The 21,848-nt window shown below is 41.4% G+C and overlaps 1 protein-coding gene across 1 annotated transcript; it reads left to right on the top strand.

Moving 5' to 3' along the window:
- Window positions 1-95: 95 nt before the first annotated feature.
- Window positions 96-18,814, top strand: rfx6 (regulatory factor X, 6). The gene is made up of 21 exons (XM_040125004.1): window positions 96-165; window positions 1,752-2,210; window positions 4,295-4,454; window positions 5,476-5,599; window positions 6,145-6,206; window positions 6,379-6,456; window positions 6,980-7,007; window positions 7,117-7,224; window positions 7,507-7,584; window positions 7,707-7,820; window positions 8,737-8,786; window positions 9,227-9,386; window positions 9,493-9,637; window positions 9,809-9,918; window positions 10,040-10,157; window positions 11,786-11,908; window positions 12,774-12,983; window positions 14,168-14,477; window positions 15,037-15,407; window positions 16,657-16,857; window positions 18,594-18,814. The coding sequence occupies exons 2-21, from the start codon at window positions 2,054-2,056 to the stop codon at window positions 18,770-18,772; spliced, it is 2,886 nt and encodes a 961-aa protein (XP_039980938.1). The 5' UTR covers window positions 96-165; window positions 1,752-2,053; the 3' UTR covers window positions 18,773-18,814.
- The last annotated feature ends 3,034 nt before the right edge of the window (window positions 18,815-21,848 follow it).

Raw genomic sequence — 21,848 nt, 5'->3', positions numbered from 1 at the left:
CAAAATATACCTCTGCGGTGTGGAGCAGGGGACATTATTCATATTAATAGGTCCTACTCAACCAGCGGACAAAAAAAAAAAAATTCAACCCGTGGCAACACTTCAAAAGTAGCCCGCGGACCTGGCAACCCCGGACACCTGTCTCCTACGTCGATTAACCTCCAGGTAAAATCTTTCAAATACAAAGCAAATATTGGCGGTCTGTCTGGAAATCTTATCTGGAACGCAAATGTGACTCTTTCTGACACATTTCAAATTGATTTCTGTTTACGCTGAATTTATATAGAGCTACATTTACATCAGGTTTACATTACATTCTTTCCCTTTTTGAGTTTTTGTCTGGATGTTCAGTCTAATTTATTTATTTGCGTTAATTCACTGCTTCAGTATATTTATATTGTTGTCTTTTTGGTTTAATGGTCCATTATTTGATTAATTTGAACATTGCTCAGTCCTTGTTTTATTGTTTAGTGTGTGAGCGCTGATGCTTAAAATGCCTTAGGTCTGATCTGCAAATCTGACTTTTAAAATGAGTTAAAAGTCTCAGTTATGATTATCAAAGGTCTTGCATTTGATTTATTTAATTTAAAGGCCATAAAAGGTCTTAAAATGTCGAATTTATGATTATGAAAGGTCTGGTTATTTGAAGTTTTGTTTTAGACCTGTGACAGGATTTCTTTTTTTCACATTATGCATAACAATGGAACACAGTCCACTGCGTTAAATAATTTTATCAATATACCTTAATAATTTTATATGTGATTCTGTATGTAGATGCATATCAGAATTGGAAAAATATCCATATTCATATCATGATTGATTTAAAACATATTTACGAGCCCTAATATGTGTACTTTTTGTTTGTTCTGGAGAGGGTATTTGATTTTATTTGTTGAGGTCTTTATGAGCATTAAACTTAACAAACTCAGTTAAGCGATAAATGAGAGCACAAATAGCCTTGTCAAGGATGGGAAAACAAACAAAAAAATACTTTTTAAGACCGGGTCCTCAAGCAGAAAAAAAAAAACAAAAAGACTTTCAACTAATCTCTTCCTCATTCTCATCACGGAAAATGTTTAGATTAAAAAAAAACAAACAAATAAAAGGCAGCAGATTTTACAGCAAAGTCCTTGACGCAATAAGAGGAGTCACTGAGAGGAAACACTGAAACTGAATATTTCATTAGTGAAATATCTGATGTGCAGGAGGCACCCCAGAGGAAGGGTTTTTGTATTTTGTGGAAAGGTAAAACGTGGCCTTTGAAGGCGTCGACCCGGGGCTTTAGGGATATTCTGATAGTCATTTCCTCGGGCCATTAACAAAATAAGAGACAATCGACAGATTCAAATGATCATTAGTTGCAGACCTAATGTGATGGATGCAGCTGAGATAAAAAGGGCTCTTTCTTTCCCGCCCTTAATTTAAACAGGTGAAAGTCTCGTTCAGCTTAGAAATGATCCCAAAGCAACACAGGTGCCACAAAATAGTATCAAATGAAGATGCATATAGGGCTGCTAGAGTTTCCAAACCTGATTAAATAAAGTGAAATCCCACTGGACCAATTCTGACTTAAATCGCTTGAGGTGTTTACATGTATGAAGGGGCCAGCTGACTGTGGGAGGCAGGATGGATGGACGGACAGATGGATGAGGGTTTTTTTTCTGTTAATCATTAATAACTCGGATAAGCCCCAGTCTTCTGTAAATATGATGAATGCATGCACGGCTTCATTAGCTCTGCCTTCCCCACAGCGCAGCCTTATTAGTCTGAGGTGGCTCTGTCAGAGTTCATCAACGGCGCAGAGGGTTCTGCCACTTTTGTTTGGGGCTGGTATAAAGTGACCAAAATGCCGGAGATGGTGTCGGTCGGCTTTTCCTTCTTTTCCTGGACCTGTGCGGAGGAGGGACTGACAAACGGCGTTTAAGGATTCATTTTGCGTGCAGAGCGGGCTCACGGTCTTTCAGGACAAATGATCGGCGGTGAGCTGCTTTTTTCACGCTTTTCCTGTTTTTCTCCCTCGCCTTTGGTTGATTTTTGAAATTTGACGGCCACCATGCCGATGAAACGCAGCAGTGAGAGTTCGGGCAGAGACGGAGTGTTTCTTATTCACTCGTTGACCAAGACTTTGTGCAGCTCTCCAGAGGAAACGCACACAGATTTTAACGGGCGGACGCATCTTGCCCAGGAGGATGATTCTGGGATTAAATCAGGTAATGGAGCAAACACACTGGGTCAATGTGTTAATGTTGGGAGTTCAGAAAAAACGGGGCTCAGACTTTGTTTTATATTATTGAGATCCCTTCTATATTCTCTCTTTCATCTTCTCCTGTTTGCTTCGTATAATTTCTACTCAGAGTCTTTAAATCCTAATGCTTTTTCTTTTTTTTCCGGTGGATTGGTTCCAAATTTGCTCAGGTAAAAAAGTGACACTAATCAACCACATGATGGTGCTACATCTGCAGACATCACTGAACCGACAGCAAGATTACATTTTTTTTTTTTTTCCTCAGACCTTTTGGTTGACAGATGTGAATAGGATGATGATGGAGACACAGGAATAGGAGCGAAGCTAGCAATTTGTAGATGACTAAAACAAAAGCAGTCAGTAAAAAGCCAAGACTCAATATGGATAAAACAAATTCAGGCTGATGCTGGTGTTGGGAAATGCAGTTTTACGTTCAGACCGATATCCGTAAAATGTAGAACCGAAAACATCTTGTTCCGTAGATATCAGGGCTTAACATAAATCCTCTGTTTGCACTTAAATTTAAACCGTTGTTCACCGTTTTTTCGGTTTTGTGCAAAACTTATTTTTCCATTCCAAAATCGAAGAATGTACACACGGCAAATATAAGAGCTTCCACTCTTCACAGTCCTCAGTAAAAGATTTTGATAGACATACAAAAAGGAAGGTATACACATTCCATGTTCTTAATTTTAGAGCTAGTAAATATCTCATATGTGCTGTATTTAGGCGGCAGCGTCACCACTGACACAAAGGGCTGTTTTTTTGAATGGTGATATCAGGGAACATTTCACCAAACTGTTCCAGCTTTGAGATACGCAAAAACTTTTTCCAAGCCTACAAACTCATGTTTCCTGTGGCCGTCAGCTCAACTTTTTTGATATTTCAAGATATCATCAGAGTGAGGATTTTGAGTTGATATTACAACATCTGGTAGATTTACATGGTGTTTATTACATTTCTAAACACAAAATGTTACCAATAAGTAAAATAAAATAAAACGTTATCGATAATCACCAATGTATTTCTGGCCTGTTAGATGATTAGTTATTGTAGTAATTATTTTCCAAATTTTTTTATCATCGTAACGTGACATTAGCAGTGTTCCGTTTTGTCTCTTTTTCTCACCGTGGAGTGTCCTTTTATTCCAGTTTTATGGAGGGGAGACATTCTCCAGAAAAATGCAAACTCTTTGAGACCAAATAGCGATTGAGACATTCTCATTAAGCACAACAACAAGTGTAAATGGAGTTACAGCACAGTATGCGTCTTTGAATAGCTGTTCAGGCACTCTCCAGAAAATAATGAACCATTATTTGATTCCTTTAACGCTGCTCTCACGATTCATTGCTTACCGCACGGGCACACCAGTAGCAATCTAAGTGAAGAGGTGTAGGAAAGTACAAATCACTCTCTCAAGGTCAGAAAAGCACAAAAATAACTCTATTTTGGACTCTGTCCTCAAGTGGAGAGAAAAAGACTTCAAACTAATTTCTTCTTCTTCCTCGTCTTCTTCACTCTCATCGGAGCAAATGTTAGGCTTAACAAAATAAAATCCTTGAGGCTTGTGAGGTGGCTGGAGACGCAGAAGGCAAAGGGGAAACACTGAAAATGAAACAATACCGAAAATTAAATGTAAAATGTTCTCATCAGTGAGGAAAAAAAAAAAAAAGACGTACAAGAGGCTCCTCAGCTACTGCGCTGGACTAACCCGAGGTTTCGACAGGTATTATTTTTAAGGATATTAGCTGTAATGACACTAGGGGGGAGGAAGTGTTTACGGGAAGAATAAATTGGAGTTGTTTAAAAGAAGTCTAAATGCAGCATGTTTTAAATCAGAGGAGAATAAGTGGAAGAACACTGACCTTCTCTATTTAATCACATAATCATACTCATTTACCAAGAGAGACAGTGAGAAATATGTGAAAAAGCTCATGTATTGTTCAACTGTTTCCTAAATATTAAGTGGGGGAAAGAAACATATTGAAGTTTGTTTATTGAGGCAGAACACCCAGCTGAACCATGTGTCTGCACTGTATGTTTGCCCAGAGGCTGAGGACAGTAATGAGACGCCGTCCTCCGAAGAAGACCAGGACCTGGTGGACTTTAACCCCGACCTGACCATCAAACAGAGCATCGCCTCCTCCAGGAGGACCATCAGTCAGATCATCAAAGACAAGAAGAAACAGACACAGCTCACGCTACAGTGGTAGGAGCGCCGCAAGCGGTCTACACACTGCGTCAGTAAAGGAAATCCAGACCTTACGGAGTCTGGCGGTGACGTAGGATCTCCACGCTACTTTGCCAGCATTGCTCGTATCACAGAAACCTTACGTCCTGCATCCCACAGGATGTTGGTGAGAGGTGGAAGAAGCTTAGGGCGGTCTGAGTTTTCATTTTTGAGAAGCTGGATCTAAAAAACCAAAACCAAAACCTCACCCTGCAGGTCACTTGTTTTACTTACAGCTATTTTTCAGACACTTACGGGCTCTACGAAGACCCGTGGAAAGTACATTTACTCAAGTGCTGCACATGTCTGGGGCACTTGTACTCTCTACTTATACTCTACGTTTTACTGCACTACATTTATTTGACAGCTGCTTAAGAATCTGAATACTTCCTCCACCACTGCTTCTAACTAGTTGAAAAAAAAGTATTCTGGGGGCTGCAAAGTAAGCGATATTTTTTAATAACTTACCTAGTAGCGATTGTTTCGTAAACCAAACAAAAAACGACAACCGGAAGTGACTCCTTCCTCCTCTTTTGGATTTTTAACAATTGTTGGCACCCAGACTGTAGCATGTATTTTCTCCATTCAGTTCATCTGAGCCCAATTTGCTCTGTTCCTATTATCCAGTTTCCTGGTTTCAGAAACCTGGAGAAGACCTTATCCTGGTTTTGAGAAACCTGGATACACCACCTGCGGTACTCCAGTAGAAACCAGGATACTGCGGCATGTAAACACATGCCGGTTTATGAACCAACTCCAGTGGTAGTGGCTGAGATGGTGAGGCAATCGAGGCTGACGTGCAGGCACTCGATCAGAAACCTGGATACTGTTATGGTCATGTATACAGGGATATGAATAACCAGGTTTTTCTCATGTTCCACGTAGACGCCATATCAGGCTCGTTATCGGGATGTTAATTCATATGTAAACGCACTCAGTGTGACTATTTGCCCGTACTGCATTCAGTGGACATCTGATTTTCTCACTGATGTGTCAACAGGCTGGAGGAGAATTACATAGTGTGCGAAGGAGTGTGTCTGCCTCGATGCATCCTCTATGCCCACTATCTGGACTTCTGCAGGAAGGAGAAACTGGAGCCGGCCTGTGCCGCAACGTTTGGAAAGGTGTGTGTCTGTCTGTGTGTGTGTGTGTGTGTGTGTGTGTTTCCTTATAGAGCCAGAAAATGTCTTCACTGTCCAAAATGTCTTCCATAAAAATTAGGAAACATGTATTTACTGTATCTGCAGAGTACTTATGTTCCATTAGGTTGGTTTTAGGATGATCCTGATGAAAACTTATAAAGTTCGGGGTCAATAAAATATGACCAACTTATGAACCTGCTTTTCCTTACTCTGCCCAGTCACAGGTACAATGCCCGTGGTAGGTGTGTTGTGCCTTATTGATGTCGCTAGCGTATGAATGTTCATTCCAGGTGTGTCTCGAACGTCCCACTCTGCAGATACAGCCCCAAAAAAAATGTAAAAGTGAAAGTACTTACAGCAGAAGTTCCGGACATTACATGCGGTACAATATAAGGCTACTTCAGAATCCTAGTGTGGATTCAGTGACAGGGATCTGATGGCTGACCTGAAGCGTTTACATTTGATATGAACGTAATAGTCGGACAGAGCTGAATTGACCAGAACTTTATGCCTCCTGCTCGCATCAGACGATCCGACAGAAGTTTCCTCTTTTAACAACAAGAAGACTGGGCACCAGGGGACACTCCAAGTAAATGCAAAATTTTTCTTCCTGTCTTGAATTTTTTTTTTTTGCAAAAAGTTGTCGTCTAAACTAGAGCTCCAAGAAGGTTGTTGTACAGTGTAATTCTATCAAAACCTTTTATTTGTTATCACTGCTCTTGAGGGTCACTCTTTGATATTATTATCTTGACGTTCAACAGATATCATTACTATGGCATCGGCATCAAAGAGAGCAGCGCCTACTATCACTCTGTGTATTCTGGAAAAGGTCTGACCAGGTAACATCTAGCGTGCTCTTCCTCTTCTTCCTCTTTGCATATTGGACTGTATCTCCGCGTTTTGCGCTTGTTGATCATGATGTGGTATTTTATTGTTTGTGTGTCCATCATAAGTGCACAGTGGTTATGTTTTGTCTGTTTTGTCTCCGTCTTTGCAGATGACATTGAGGTTTTGTTCCTTACATGTTCTGCTGCAGTTTGAGCGCTCGTGCTGAATTCTAATTTCTTCTGTTTAGTCCATTTGGAACTAATTTATCTATTAATATAATAATAATAATGCTATGTATTATCACTTTCTTCAAAATTGTGCTGTTTGTGTGTGTGTGTGTGTGTGTGTGTGTGTGTGTGTGTGTGTGTGTGTGTGTGTGTGTGTGTGTGTGTGTGTGTGTGTGTGTGTGTGTGTGTGTGTGTGTGTGTTTTTTTTAAATGAGATCTCAGTGTCTGAACATGATATATTTATATATTAAAATCCCTGCTGATGAAACATTTGCTCGAGATCAAATCTGTTTCCCTTTGATCACAGATTTTCTGGGAGCAAGCTCAAGAACGAGGTAAAAAAAAAGAAAAAAGAAGTGACTATCTTAGATAGTCGCTACTCAGATAAAAACAACGTTATCAGGGTCAACTAAACCAGCGTCTAACACACATTGTATGTTTCAGGGAGGTTTCACCAGGAAATACTCTCTGAGCTCTAAAACTGGAACTTTGCTCCCGGACTTCCCCAATGCTCAGCATCTTCTGCTGCAGGGAAACATTTCCAGAGAAAAGGTTGGTGAAAAACCAGCGTAACAGTAATTTTAACACACACACTATGCGTTGTATATTTACTATAAACACACAACAGGAAGCTTGTCAGTCTGTCCTCTGCATTTCTGATGGCAAAAGATTTACTTTTAAACCAACAAATGTGTTTAGAATCTTAATTTTTGCAAACATATAATTACTACTCGGGATATTGCATGAAAAGTTTTGGCCGTAGCTGTGACCAGTTGCATTATCGTTTGTTTTTGAATTAATTTCATGTCAAAACCTTCGTTGTCCCTTTTGCAGGTGGACACTCTGATCATGATGTATAAAACACACTGCCAGTGCATCCTGGACAATGCTATCAATGTCAACTTTGAGGAGGTGGTAATAAGCGTCACATGAGAGCATTTTATTGTTTTCCACTGAGTGTTAAATCGCAGTGAAGAGAGTATTCTAGCGTCCACTCAAACTGATTCAACTCTTAAAAAAACGTTTTGTTTCAGATCCAGAATTTTCTGCTCCACTTCTGGCAGGGGATGCCCGACCACCTGCTGCCGCTGCTGGAAGACCCAGTTATAGTCGACATCTTCTGTGTCTGTGACTCCATTCTCTATAAGGTCGTCATTGAATACTGTTTCTGCAGTTTCATCACCACAGGATCACAAGTTTGCAGCTGCAGAAGTCTCTCAAGCGCAGACGTTTATGACTTAAATTCCTGTTTAGTTTCTGGTTTAGTTTTCCCCAACAAAGTATAAGGTGCTCAAGCAACCAAATTCAAGGTGTTTTGACACAAACCAGAAAGAAACATGTATTTTAATTGTTCTTTTGCACAGAAATCTTGCATTTTTTCAGTTTAACATGTGGCATTTTTGACCAGTTGTTAATTTATGTTAATCTATTTATAATTCTGAACTCCACCTACAAGTAGTTTTTAAGTCAGGAGCTAAAATTCTGCATACTGTACAAGGTATTTATCCATGGTTCAACCCAAACCTCATTCAGAAAACACAGGGAGCGCTTGGCCGGCAGCGTGCCCTGCTAGTTGGAGGCTTTTTCTTATAAATGAAAGGGCCCCGGTTCAATCCCAGTCTCCACGAGCCCACAGCATCTGTCCTAATCAAATGTTCTTGAACAAGAAAATCTCCGGCGAACCCTCTGTAATTCAGCGCGACGTGTTCTTTCTATCCCATTCACATGCATTTGAAGGCCCTTTTTTCAGAGAACAACCAAAGAATACTGTTGTGTCCTCTCAAAAATAGATTGGATTCAGCAAGCAGAGACTTTAATTCTGCAGAGACCAGGAGGGAAAAGATAAACATAACTCAATGGGCTAAAGAGAGCATTACATCCACCATAATTAAAAGTACATCCATTTAAAAGTGCTGAAGCCTTGGAGCCCAAGGAGCCCACCACTCAACGTTATGAATGATATGAGTGAGGACAGATCCTGTTCCCCCCCTCTGGCTCACTGATAACTATGTGGATTAGCAGCATGTTTGCTCTGTTTTAGTAATGACTCCTTTATTTTCTCAGGTTTTAACAGATGTTCTGATTCCTGCCACGATGCAGGAGATGCCCGAAAGGTTTGTTACTTAAACTTCACTTCATGTCCACCTGATGTGTTATCGTGAAATCAGTCTTGATGTTCATGTGATACGAAAACACGAGACCTTCCTCGAGGCCGTCTGTGGCTCTTTGTGACACCATGCACATTGCTGGTGCTAAAAAAAAATTTTTTTTAAATTAGAACCACATTTCCCATAAAACCCTTACCTGTCCTGGAAATTCTTCTAGTTGGCAGAAAGATTTAGCCCAGTTTGTGATTCCGGGATTTTAATATTGTAGTTTTGGCAAAAAAAATCCTGTCAGTTTTCATTAAATTTTACTCCTTTTCCTTCACTGTAGAGACACGAGCAGCTGGAAAGGTTTTAAACAAGTCCAGTTTCACCCTAAAGTGGTCCTTTGTAACTACAATGATTTGATTTGAGAAGACCTCTAATCTGTGTGAATGCTGTTTCGTCAGTCTGCTGGCAGATATACGCAACTTTGCCAAACACTGGGAGCACTGGCTGGCCTCCTCCCTGGAAAACCTCCCAGAATGCCTTGCAGCCCGGAAACTCCCCATTGCACGCCGCTTTGTCTCCTCCCTGAAGAGACAGACCTCGTTCCTACACCTGGCGCAGGTACAACATGTACTGAGCGAGAGATTATGTGGATTATAGTCTCAATATCTCCAAGTAAACACAATGATGAGTTTTGAGGTCTTTCTTCATCTCCCTGTTATTCCAGATAGCCCGTCCGGCGCTGTTCGACCAGGCTGTGGTGACCAGCATGGTGCTGGACATCGATAACGTGGATCTCAGCAGTATCAGCTCACAGCCTCTGCTCAGCATAAACACTACCGGAGACCAGGACCCAGACATGTACTCTGAGTGTAAGACAACTACTGAGTGACCACGTAACCCATAATTTATAAAGACCAATATGACGGAAATTTAATGTACACATATTTACATTAACCATCACAACCATCACCAGCTGTTTCTGTTGCTCTAATACAAATGAGAATCTCTTGTAGTGATAATGAAGGCACTCTTTTCTCCAGATGACTCCGTCACCGTCTTCCAGGAGCTGAAGGAGCTGCTGAGGAAGAACGCCACAGTGGAGTCCTTCATCGAGTGGCTGGACTCTGTCGTGGAGCATAAAGTCATCAAGGTAACTGCTGTTCCCCCCAGCCACTGTGCGTACTCGTTCTTGTGTGGACTCACTACACGGTCTTGCAAATGTCCTGCTGTGCAGCCGAGCAGTTCTCTTCTCTGTCTTTCTGTCTTCTAAGCCCGGGAAGCAGAGCAGCCGATCAGTGAAGAAGCGAGCTCAGGATTTCCTGCTCAGGTGGAGTTTCTTTGGTGCCAGAGTGATGCACAACCTCACGCTCAACAACGCCTCCAGCTTCGGTAAGAGAATCTTCACATACAAGACCTTCCAGCTGATGCACAAACAAAACAAACCTGTTCCTCCTCCGTAAGATAGTGAAATTTCACCCTAAAGATGAAACTATAACTCTCTCTTGTTCCAGCTGCTTGAGGATTCTTAGCTGTTTAATATCCCTGTAAAGGGAGTATAGTTTGGTTTTGGACCGTTGATTGTGCAAAACAGTGTATTTGAAGGTGTCAGGGCTCTGGGAAATCGGGTTGGGCAGTTTTTTGACATTTTACAGACAAAACTATTACGGAGTATTTGACAAAATACTCAGCAGTGTACTCTACGGTCAGTTACAGCCCTACTTTAATCCTTGAAAGAGTTACAAAAATCCTTGACGCTTTATTTGACACGCCACAAACTGAGAGGGAATACTCAGAAAACTGCCATAAAGCCCTGCTGAAGACACAGTGATTAATGCCCCTAGGGATAAGCTAATATTAGGCAAACTTTATGTATTATCCATAGCCTTTATAATGACATTTAGTATTTGTGCAAAGTTTATGGCACAGTCGCTCCCTAGTTGCCTAATTTGTTAAACTTGGGGCGGCCAAACATTTGCATTTGCACCATTTTAACACCAATAAATCATGACCCCTCCACTTAAACTCAAATAAAAGTGGCTTAAACTGGCATAGTCGTCACTGAAAACGACTGGCGGTTACAACCTTTTACCGTGTATTTCATCCAGCCAGATTTAGTGGAATCGGATGTGTTGCTTTACAGCACAGGTGGGTAATGTTTTACAGCGCAAAGCAGGAATGGATTTGTTTTCTTATCAAACAGACCGAAGTAAACCCTCCGAATCATTTTTAACATAACATCATTCTTACAATATATACTCCCTTTTAAGTCAAAGGTACCAGGGAGAGGGGACAAGCAGCGACAGAGTTTACGGGAGACGTGGTGTAAGTAGTATGAACAAAAGTGATTACTTCACAGAATCACTGTTAATCAGGCACTATTAAAAAAAAAAACAAAAAAAAACTTATCGAAGGCTACGTACTGAACATCATAATGATGACATGGGGATTATTCTTTGTGATATTACTGTCAGTTAATTAATTTTGTGCTCCTTTCTTCTCCATCATTCAGTCGACAGGATGTGTTGACCACACACAAACACACACACACACACACACACACACACAAACACACACACACACACACACACACACACACACACTTACTCACTCAAAAACACAGGGCTAATACAAGCAGGAGGAGCAGATTGCTACAATAGTGCCATAAATTGTAATGGCAAGACTCACCCTGATTAAACAAAGTCTTATCTGAGGGTCGCGTGCTCTCTGTTCAAACACATGCACACAGACTGCGTGTACGTAAATAAACACTGGCCATTTGGTGGGTCGCTCTCTGAAGTCACAGTAAAGCTCAAACACAGAAGGTTTTAAACCTGTGACCCCGCAGGTCAAACAAAGAGCAGCTTGCTCCTAAAGGTCAAACAGAGAAAATCCTCAGGTGAGAGCTCAGCTGGAATCAGGGAGTCGAGGTCTTGCACAGTTTGATATGCGGGAAAAGTCTTTTAGGCACAGCTCTTTTCTTGATGACCTTTTTTCACCTTTGTGCTTGGCACTGGCAGGTTCCTTCCACCTGATCAGGATGCTGTTAGACGAGTACATCCTGTTGGCTCTGGAGACTCAGTTTAACAATGACAAGGAGCAGGACCTGCAGAACCTGCTGGACAAATATATGAAAAATGCAGGTAACAGGCGTCAAAACAGACACCAGCACATGGGAAAATGCAGCTGCCCACACACGTCCGGGATGTTAAATATGAAAACTCCATTTGTGCAAAGAGGCCTATGGGTCATTTAGCTCATATTGTAATCAGAGACAAAGGAAATATTGACATAGACATTGTTACCAACTTTTTAGGATCTCAATAACTGTGAAGGATAGAAAGTCTTATACCATATTATGATAAGAGTATTGCAATCACTGCATTTGTCGTACAAGATATGGGACATTTGTTCTAGTGGGAAAAAAGAAAAATACAATGTTGAGTGTCTCGGTTAATAGTAATTTTTAGTTTACAATGCAGGTCGAGTTTAGTTAAATTACAGCTTTCAAGCACAAAGAAAATTGAAAGTGCTCACGAAAGGCAATGGGGATTCTTTAAAAAATCATACAAAAACAAACTGAAGAGAGAAATAAAATTAAAGTAGAAAATATAAGAAATTAAATAAGGTAATAAGGGTCCAAAGTAACAGACACAGGCTATTTTAGGTGCAGTAATGAATTGCTGCAAATTTAATGAAGGAAATTAAAGTGAAAAATAATCAATCAAAGCTCTAAAAGTCTAATTTAAAAATGGTTAATGTTGCGGTCCTTACAATTGAGTTCATGAGAATTCATGAAATTATTCATATTACAGAATGTGACTGATGAACTATCACCGTTATTACAGCAGCGCCCCACATACAGGGCTGTATAGAGGGGTCATGCAGTTCAACAATAAAGAATCATGAACAAAAAAAAACGTCCCAACGTGGTCGGACAGTCCCGTGTTCAGTGAGTTTCGGCAGATGCTGTTGTTAACGACGTGACGCTACTCGTTCTGCTTTCAGATGCCAGCAAAGCGGCGTTCCTGGCTTCGCCCAGTTCCTGCTTTCTCGCGAATCGCAACAAGGCCAGCGCTGCCGCTGACCAGTCGGTGAAGAATGAGTCCCCGCTGGGAGAACACGCCTACATGTCTCTGTCCGCCAATCAGCAGCAAGGTCTGGAGACAAGCACGGTCGCCTACCAGGGCACAGATGCTGCCGGTTTCACAGTTTCAGGTAAAAGAAGAAAAAAAGCACCACTTTGTTGTTGGCCGACCAAAATGAAAGCATCAAGAAGAAGAAGGAGCAAGAATTATCTTTCATTTAACTATATTCTCCAGTCCTCCAAACTGAATGACAGAATACCTATATGACCTTATTGTGATCAGAGCACTCTACCAGCACAACGACTTTGTTTGTCAGTGCCCTTCAAAACTGTTACAACTGACTTTAACATATGATCTGCCACCACTTAAGGTTAAGGTTTGGTTAAGTTTGGGCGCAAAAAAACCCTCCGGGGAACAGTTGTTGTCACGCGGTTAAAAAGAAACCCATTGTTGATTGTTGTTAGGAAACAGACGCTTTGTACACCCAACAAGCCGCCACGACCCCCTCCCTCAGAGGTTGTGTGTGTTGCAATAGGCAATGGTCGCAATTCGTGTGGGTGCTAGAGATCCTTGAAATGCAAAAATAACACATAGTTGGCCGTTTTAGCCCTTTGAACAAACAACCAATGCAGTTGTTTTGGTGGTAAGGACAGTCTTGCGTCTTTTTCTACCAGTATATTTTGTATTTGAAGCGGCAATAACTGATTTCTTTTTTTTTTTGGGTCACTTGAGGGTTTCTCAGTCAGTTCCTTATCAACGAATCCTGCACACAAAAAGTAACATTATCGGTCATTTGGAGTCGAGTCCTGAGAAATCCAAGTCCGATAGTCCCTCTCTTTCAGCTCGGCTTTTGGTCTCAAACAGCTCCTGGGGGGGGAAAAAATAAGTCTCTTCAGCTAATAAATGCTCCGCTGCGTTCGCCAGCTAGTCGTCGGCTTTGTCCGACTGCCGTTTGGCGCCGGTCTTGTAATGCACAGTGGGTTTATTGGGGCTTTTTCCACTGAAAGCATTTTGCCTGTTGTGGCCGGAAACAAGGTTGATGAGAGGGGACCCAAGACGTTGAGCTGAAAGATGCTGAAAGGCTCCACAGAGTTTCAGAGTTGGGCGATAATTCTCACCTTTGACACCGTTCACTTTACGCACAGTCATTTAACCCATTGTTCATACAAAAATATTGATGAGTGCAGCTTTAAAAAAACAAAAAAACAATCAGCCTGTAAGGTGAACATTTTTTACCTTTTATTTCCTGTCCTCGTGTGTTTATTCTAGACTGTGTTATCCCCGTTTCCCTCTTCACCCACACACATACGACAGGTGGTCAGATGGACTTCTCTCAGGTCAGCGGCCCCCTCATGACGCCCCCTATCTCTCCAGCGACGTTAGTGCACCGAGGCTCCGTCATCAACCAGGGGCCCATGGCGGGGAGGCTCCTGACGTCGTCCTCCTCCTCCTCCACCTGTTCCTCCACCTCTTCCTCCTGCCTGTCCTCGCTCAGTGCAATGGCCCAGCCCAGCCCCTGCTCCTCCTACCCGGAGAACCTGTACCACTGCTTACCTCAGACCAGCTCCAGCTACTTCCCTCCGGCCAGCAGCTCCTCCAACTCGAACTACCAGCCTACACTCAGGTCGGCTATATTAAGTTAGATTAAATTAAATCAAATTTAATTATATTTATTAAAAAAAATAACAATAATGACAAATAATACCTGTCTCCTATATAATGAACAATATTGAGTGTTGACAGAAGAGATAATAACTGTAGGATAAATAGCTCCTAAGCTAATACCATAAAAAACATTTATGATGATTTCTTGGTTTGTTTTTTTTAATTTATCTTTGTTGGTGCATTTTTTTTGCTATGCTATCGTAAATCCTGGAAAGCTGGATTTTTGACACACGTCGTAAATGCATAAAAAAGACCCTCATTAAACACATAGTCTCCACTAGCCACCGGGTGTTATCACATTAACATTTTAACATTTTTACCACCTTCACAAGGCCTTAAGTTTCATACCCGTAATTACATTTACACTAGACATTTTTTTTTCTCTTTTTTATCTTTAAAGCAGCACAGATTTTAGACTTGGTGTCACTGGCAAATACTGATTTGATTATAGACGTCTGACATTCACGTCTTCTGTTATTATTATAATGTTTGAAGGTGTTTCCAACTCTGTGTTTCAGACCTCAGAGCCAGAACCAGTGTCTGGCTTCAGTTCAGTCTCAGACTTCATCCCTGGCCTACCACCTCTCTCGGTACCCCCCCTGCAATGACCAGCAGCTGACTAAAGACTTGTTCTACAATCATCATCCTCCGTCAGCCCATCACTCGTCCGGCAGCGCTAACTGCTCCCTGACGCCTTATGGTTCTGCAGTCCGGTCCACATCCAGCTACAGTTCAGGTTCAGATCCAGTTCAGACTGAGCAGGGGCTGGACGCTCAGACTGCGGCTCAGATTCTGGACTCGGCCGAGGGGTTCGGCTTTGTGGGGGCTGGACTGAGCCCCGCAAGTGGTGGGTGCCAGGGACAGACGTACTCTGCCACAGGACACGGTGGTAAGAAAGGCTCAGACTGTGACTTTAATGTAGAAATTACGATTTTCTAGTGGGTCCTACAGAACTTTATTTAAAATTCTGGTCAGGATCCCAGCTTTTGCATAGGTACCAAATACGCCCATTTGCATTACTGGGAAATAAATGTAACATTATGCAAAAGACAGTTTGAATATTTCCATTTTATGCAAAGACTTTGAATATTTCACTCAGTGTAAGACAAACTGTATAACCTCAATGTAACCTCAACCAAACAGATACAAAATATATACTGGTTTTTTACGCTGTTCCATACAGATTAGATTTTTTATTTTTAATTTAAAGAGGCTAAAATTTAAGACGCTGTGTCAGTTTGCACCATAATATGCATGTATGGGCTTGCTCATCATGAATTACTCAGTGCATTCAGACTAAATTGCCTGTGATTCTTTAAAATTCAAATGAAATTTAGTGACATTTAACAGAAATACCGTCAGTTTTCTCTGCATTTTAGCTGCAGTTCTCTGCACACATGGATGCATTCCGCTGATGCGAAAAATAACTTTGTTCTCCTGCTGCACATTAACCTAAAAGTTTTCAACTGTAGAGTGAAATGATATCAACTTTACACTTGTATTTATTTTTTCTTTAAAATAAACATCAAACGCGTCACTTCCTGGGACTAATTCACTTGGGAAAGACCTGAGGAGACGTCACGAACAACACATTGAAAATCCTTTATGATGATGATGATTTCCTGATGGAAGAATCACTATTATTGTTGCTGCGCTGCCAAAAGGAAGCAAAACGCACATTTACTCCTACAAAGATTTTGCAGAGTCACTGTAAGCTGTGTTTGTGCAGTAAGCCAACGGCCAAACGAAAGGTACATTTTCACCGCTAAGACACTCAGGACTCTATGTTAATGGCCCCCAGCCTTGTTTATTGGCTTCTGGCCTCCTGAAATGAAGCAATGTTTACCTCTGCCCCGTCGTCACAGCTTATGGCCTCAGTCTGGACAAGAGGGGAAAGAATCGAGTCTTAAAGACAAAATAAAAAAACAACTTCTGTCGAAAAAATAACATATTATTATTATTATTATTAACATATTTTATTAACATAAATATACTTTTTTTTTTCCTTTAATCGTCTGGCGATTCCTCAGTTTTCTCTTTTGACCCAGTTTGGGAACCGCTGTTCTATGTGCACAAACCAAAATGGCACCGGATTGTTAGGCAGGAGCTCACCTCGAAAACTTTCCTCCCCGTGGCAGGTTACTATGGCAACGGCAGCTACCTGGACAGCCAGCGGATGACGTCACTGGTCGACCAGCACGTGTCCGTCATCAGCAGCGTCAGCAGCCTGCGCCCCTTCCCTTCGACGTACTCTGAGGTCCACGACCCGCTCAACATCCTGGACGAGCCCGGGAGGAAGACAACGGGAGCCTACTTCACGGAGGCAGAGACTGGAGCAGGTCAGCAGTTGAACGTACGGGAGTGATGGGAGCAGGGGGGGTGGGCGGATGGACATGTGAGCAGGTGTTACAGGTGTTTAACGTGTCTTTTTAAAGGGATTCTTAAAAGGATCGTAAGAGCGCGTTTGCAGGTTTTAGCTCCTAAGCTACTAGTTCTGTATACGACATATTTTTGCCAAACATTTCCTTCACAGCTTTAGCTGTTAGGATGCGTTTTAGTTTTTTTTGTTTTTTAACCATTACTTTAATTAATTTCTGTACAATATTGATATCAATTGTCAGACAATAATCAAATTTACATGACTTTTGTATTTTTGTAGTACGTGTATAATCCGTCACAGTCACGGTAACCCCTGCCTCTGTTACTACAGCCGTTACCAACACAAAATGATTAGTGTTTATTTATTTATTTTTGAACAAGTTCTTCTTAAAACATCTTCAGCTTTGGTGCCTGGACAGAGAAAAGACTATAAAAGGATCAGGATGATTTCATGTGCCACAGAGTTGCACAAGGCGACCAAGAGGAAAAGAAAAAGAAAATTAAAATTGGCAACAGGTTGTAATTTCAAGGACTGCGTCTGTAGATAGGATCAAAAACTCTTTGACTGAAAAGAAAACGAAAGACTTTCGGTTTGTCTGTATGGATTTCGTCTGATGGAGGTCTGAGGGGCCGAGACGTCGTCCGTGTGCAGGATTCTGGCAACATAAAAACAGCCAGGAAAATTTCATACAGTTCAGCCGCACACCTCAGCTGTGTTTTGGCAACAAAGACTCAAGATTTTTATAAAACATAAATAAGAAAATTATACAAACTGATCGCACACATAATACAGAAAGTAAATAAGCTGGGAGAAGATTTAAAAAAATGTACAGTAACCTTCAAAAGTTTTACAGCATCCCAGTTTTTCCAGTTTTTAATTGAATTCTCGGCAGTTTAAGTCCGGAGAATAAACCTCAATGGTACAAAAGGTAAACAGTAAATATCCAAGGTAAAGAAAAAAAAAAAAAATTAAAAAATAATTTAAATTTCATAGAAAACAGGGATCAAGAATTTACAGCTTTTCTGCAGCAATGGAATTAAGTTGAGCCTTGAAAGTTGATGCAAACAATTCCTACAGGGGCCACAACTTTGGTTGATCGCTTACAAACCCTCTGTCTGTACAAAGGCCGCGTTGGAACAGACTCTGAGGCACCATTGGGACCATATTCCTACAGCAAGATACTGACCTAAAAAACAAGTAGAAGGAAAGAACAAGACGGTGGCTTCAAATGATGAAAGACCAGAGTCTCCGAACATCATTTGACTTCCACTGTAGAAAGAGCAGCGTGTTCGTTTGTTGAATGACTCACAAATTTAGACTGAACTTAGTTAAACAACGAAAAAGTTCCACGTTTCCTTTTTTTTTTTTTTAAATGTCCAAATGTTGATTTGTTTTATGCTTTAATTTCACTGAGACATTAAACTTCGTACAAAATTAAAAAAAAAAAGAAAAGAAAAAAGGCGGGAGCGTAAATTCTAAAATGCGATTCTGTCTGATTTGTTTAAAGGGTTTGTAATATAGTTCTGACCAGCAGCCTTTGTTAAGTTTACAGTTCAAGCAAGACTCCTATCAACAGATTTGTAGACACTGTACAGGAAAGGCGACCATTTTAACAACAAAATAAAAACACTTTTAGCATGGTCAGGAGTAAACGCTGGAATGTTTTATTTTATATTTCTGTTGCTTCCTCCTCAGGTCATTCCCTCCCCTCGTCGGGATCTGTTCCCTGCATGTTTGGAGTTCCCGCCGCCTTCGCCTCGCAGGAGACACTGCTGTCTCAGCAGCGTGTGACCTCATCCTCAGAGGTGCAGGACCTGGTGTCCTCGCTGCCTCCCATCAACACTGTCTTCATGGGCGCAGGAGGAGTTCAATGACGCCGGGGGAAAAAAAGCAAAACCAAAAACAAAACAAAAAAACCAACCAAACGAACTTCCACTCGAGTCAAGGCCCGACGTCGGGAGTCCAGCTTCCGTCAGAGCAACCCAGATTCTCTGTGTGTGTGTGTGTGTGTGTGTGTGTGTGTGTGTGCGAGGTTGGGTTCAAAGCAAGCACAGCGGAGCGAGTGAGGCGAGCCACAGGTGACGAGGACACTTGGCCAAACTCAAACCCAGGACATCCACACTGCGAGGTACAGTACGAACCGTAGCGGAGGAAGCTATCAACACACTGCATGAAGTAACATTATGTAAAGACTGATTTAACCGGGAAACACCTACAGGACACCTGTCAATTGCTTCGACCACTACTGTTGCTCTACCAGATAGAGAGGAGCAAAAGAAAGATATTTATTTGTATGAAAATGTGGATATTTACTTTAAAATATACAAATTATGGCAACAGTCGCTGTGATACAGATATTTATTCTATATCCACTCCTGTATTTTTCAATGAGTATTTTTTTTTTTTTTTTCCAGTTTTGAGACAATAACAAAAAGTGCTTTTTTGTTCTTACATGATGCCTGAGGGCTTCCATTTTCTTCTCCGCGCAAATTCTTCTAAATAAAGCCTTGCAAGTGAGAAGGGCGCGCCTTTCTCTGACCGCACAACAAGCGGAAGACAACCCGACAGCTCCGAGACGTACATTCATTGGTCAGCCTGTATGAAGACTGGACCCCAGCTGGTGCGTTCAGAGCACCTGCAACAGATCAGGTGCTGTTGGACGAAAAATGGAGGGGTTTTTCTGCAGCTAAAGGTCAGATCACAGAACAGGGGCCTCTAGAGCCAAGGGACGCTGCGGAAAACACACAGTTCGTCTTCGGGGATGAAGAAGACAATATTTTCTTGTGCAGTTTTTGCTTTTGGCTCGTTAATGAACGTTTTGTCTCGATGACTCACGGGCTCATTCTCAGGGTACAAGTCACTCCAGACTCATGGTTCAAAGTCCAAGAGGGCGTAGAGACTGGACTGTGCAGGCGTGACTCCTTTTTTTTTTTTTTTCATTTTGGTTACGGCCCTGTTTCTTTGCTTTAAGCTTTGCTGAAACAGTTATTTCATGAATCACTTTATAAATCAAAAAAATGCCAAGCATTTGCGGGTCCCAGCATCTTTTCTCTGTTTTATGTCATTGCAAGTTGAATGTCTTTGAGTGCTGGACCACTGGTTGGACAAGACCAGTAATTTAGAGATTTACGAACTTGTGACCAGCATTTTTAACAATTTCTTCTGACACTTTATAAGCTAAAAAATTAACATAATAATTGATAATGAAAATAGCCATTAATGTCAATCCACACGTTCTGTGGCGCTTTGAGCTAAACGCTAAAGGCCAGCACACTAACATACTCACGGTGACAATGCTAACATGCTGCTGTTCAGCAGGTATGACGTTTTTCCCATGTTGACCACCTGACATGGTAGCCAGCGTGGTAACATGTTATCATTTGCTAATTGGCACCAGAGACAAAGTACAGGTGAGGCTGACGGGAATGTCAGTGTTGCAGATATTTGGTCCTGAAAACAAAGTATCTGACAAATGGAAATTTGTGAGATGAAAAGTCATGGGCTCGTCAAAGCAGTTACGTTTCACCCACCGGGGAATGTGAACGTCTGTAACAAATTTTGTCACTCAATTAGTCCACCCAAGAGTTGTTGGGATGTTGCGCTCAAAACCGCAAATGTCAACTTCAAAGCAAGGAATCATGAAAGTCAGTAGGATTCATCGTTTGGAGGAATCTGAATGTCTGTAAAAAAAAATAAAAAAATAAAAACATTACATGACAATCCATTTAATAATTGTTGAGATATTTTGGTCTGGACCAAAGGGGTGGACCAAACGAGCCCGACACTGGCATCTCCAGAGCCAGGCTCTAATTTACAGCTACGAAGAGTGTCCAGTAGCTGCTGCAGCCCTGATGCAAGATCCATGTACGCTAGTGGATTTACCGCTGGTTGCATGTTTGGCCCTTTTTTTTTTTTTTTTTTCTCATTTTGGTTACGGCCCTGTTTCTTTGCTTTAAGCTTTGCTGAAACAGTTATTTCATGAATCACTTTATAAATCAAAAAAATGCCAAGCATTTGCGGGTCCCAGCATCTTTTCTCTGTTTTATGTCATTGCAAGTTGAATGTCTTTGAGTGCTGGACCACTGGTTGGACAAGACCAGTAATTTAGAGATTTACGAACTTGTGACCAGCATTTTTAACAATTTCTTCTGACACTTTATAAGCTAAAAAATTAACATAATAATTGATAATGAAAATAGCCAATAATGTCATTCCACACGTTCTGTGGCGCTTTGAGCTAAACGCTAAACACCAGCACAGTAACATACTCACGGTGACAATGCTAACATGCTGCTGTTCAGCAGGTATGACGTTTTTCCCATGTTGACCACCTGACATGGTAGCCAGCGTGGTAACATGTTATCATTTGCTAATTGGCACCAGAGACAAAGTACAGGTGAGGCTGACGGGAATGTCAGTGTTGCAGATATTTGGTCCTGAAAACAAAGTATCTGACAAATGGAAATTTGTGAGACGAAAAGTCGGGGGCTCGTCAAAGCAGTTACGTTTCACCTACCGGGGAATGTGAACATCTGTAACAAATTTTGTCACTCAATCAATCCACCCAAGAGTTGTTGGGATGTTGCGCTCAAAACCGCAAATGTCAACTTCAAAGCAAGGAATCATGAAAGTCAGTAGGATTCATCGTTAGGAGGAATCTGAATGTCTGTAAAAAAAAATAAAAAAATAAAAACATTACATGACAATCCATTTAATAATTGTTGAGATATTTTGGTCTGGACCAAAGGGGTGGACCAAACGAGCCGCCGACACTGGCATCTCCAGAGCCAGGCTCTAATTTACAGCTACGAAGAGTGTCCAGTAGCTGCTGCAGCCCCGATGCAAGATCCATGTACGCTAGTGGATTTACCGCTGGTTGCATGTTTGGCCCTTTTTTTTTTTTTTTCACCGTGATCATGGAGATACTGAACAGAACACAAGAGGGAACAG

Source organism: Xiphias gladius, chromosome 4, assembly GCF_016859285.1.
Source record: "Xiphias gladius isolate SHS-SW01 ecotype Sanya breed wild chromosome 4, ASM1685928v1, whole genome shotgun sequence".
NCBI classification, from domain to species: domain Eukaryota; kingdom Metazoa; phylum Chordata; class Actinopteri; order Istiophoriformes; family Xiphiidae; genus Xiphias; species Xiphias gladius.
The sequence above is the reverse complement of the archived record's forward strand: the minus strand, read 5'-3'. Positions and strand labels throughout refer to the sequence as shown.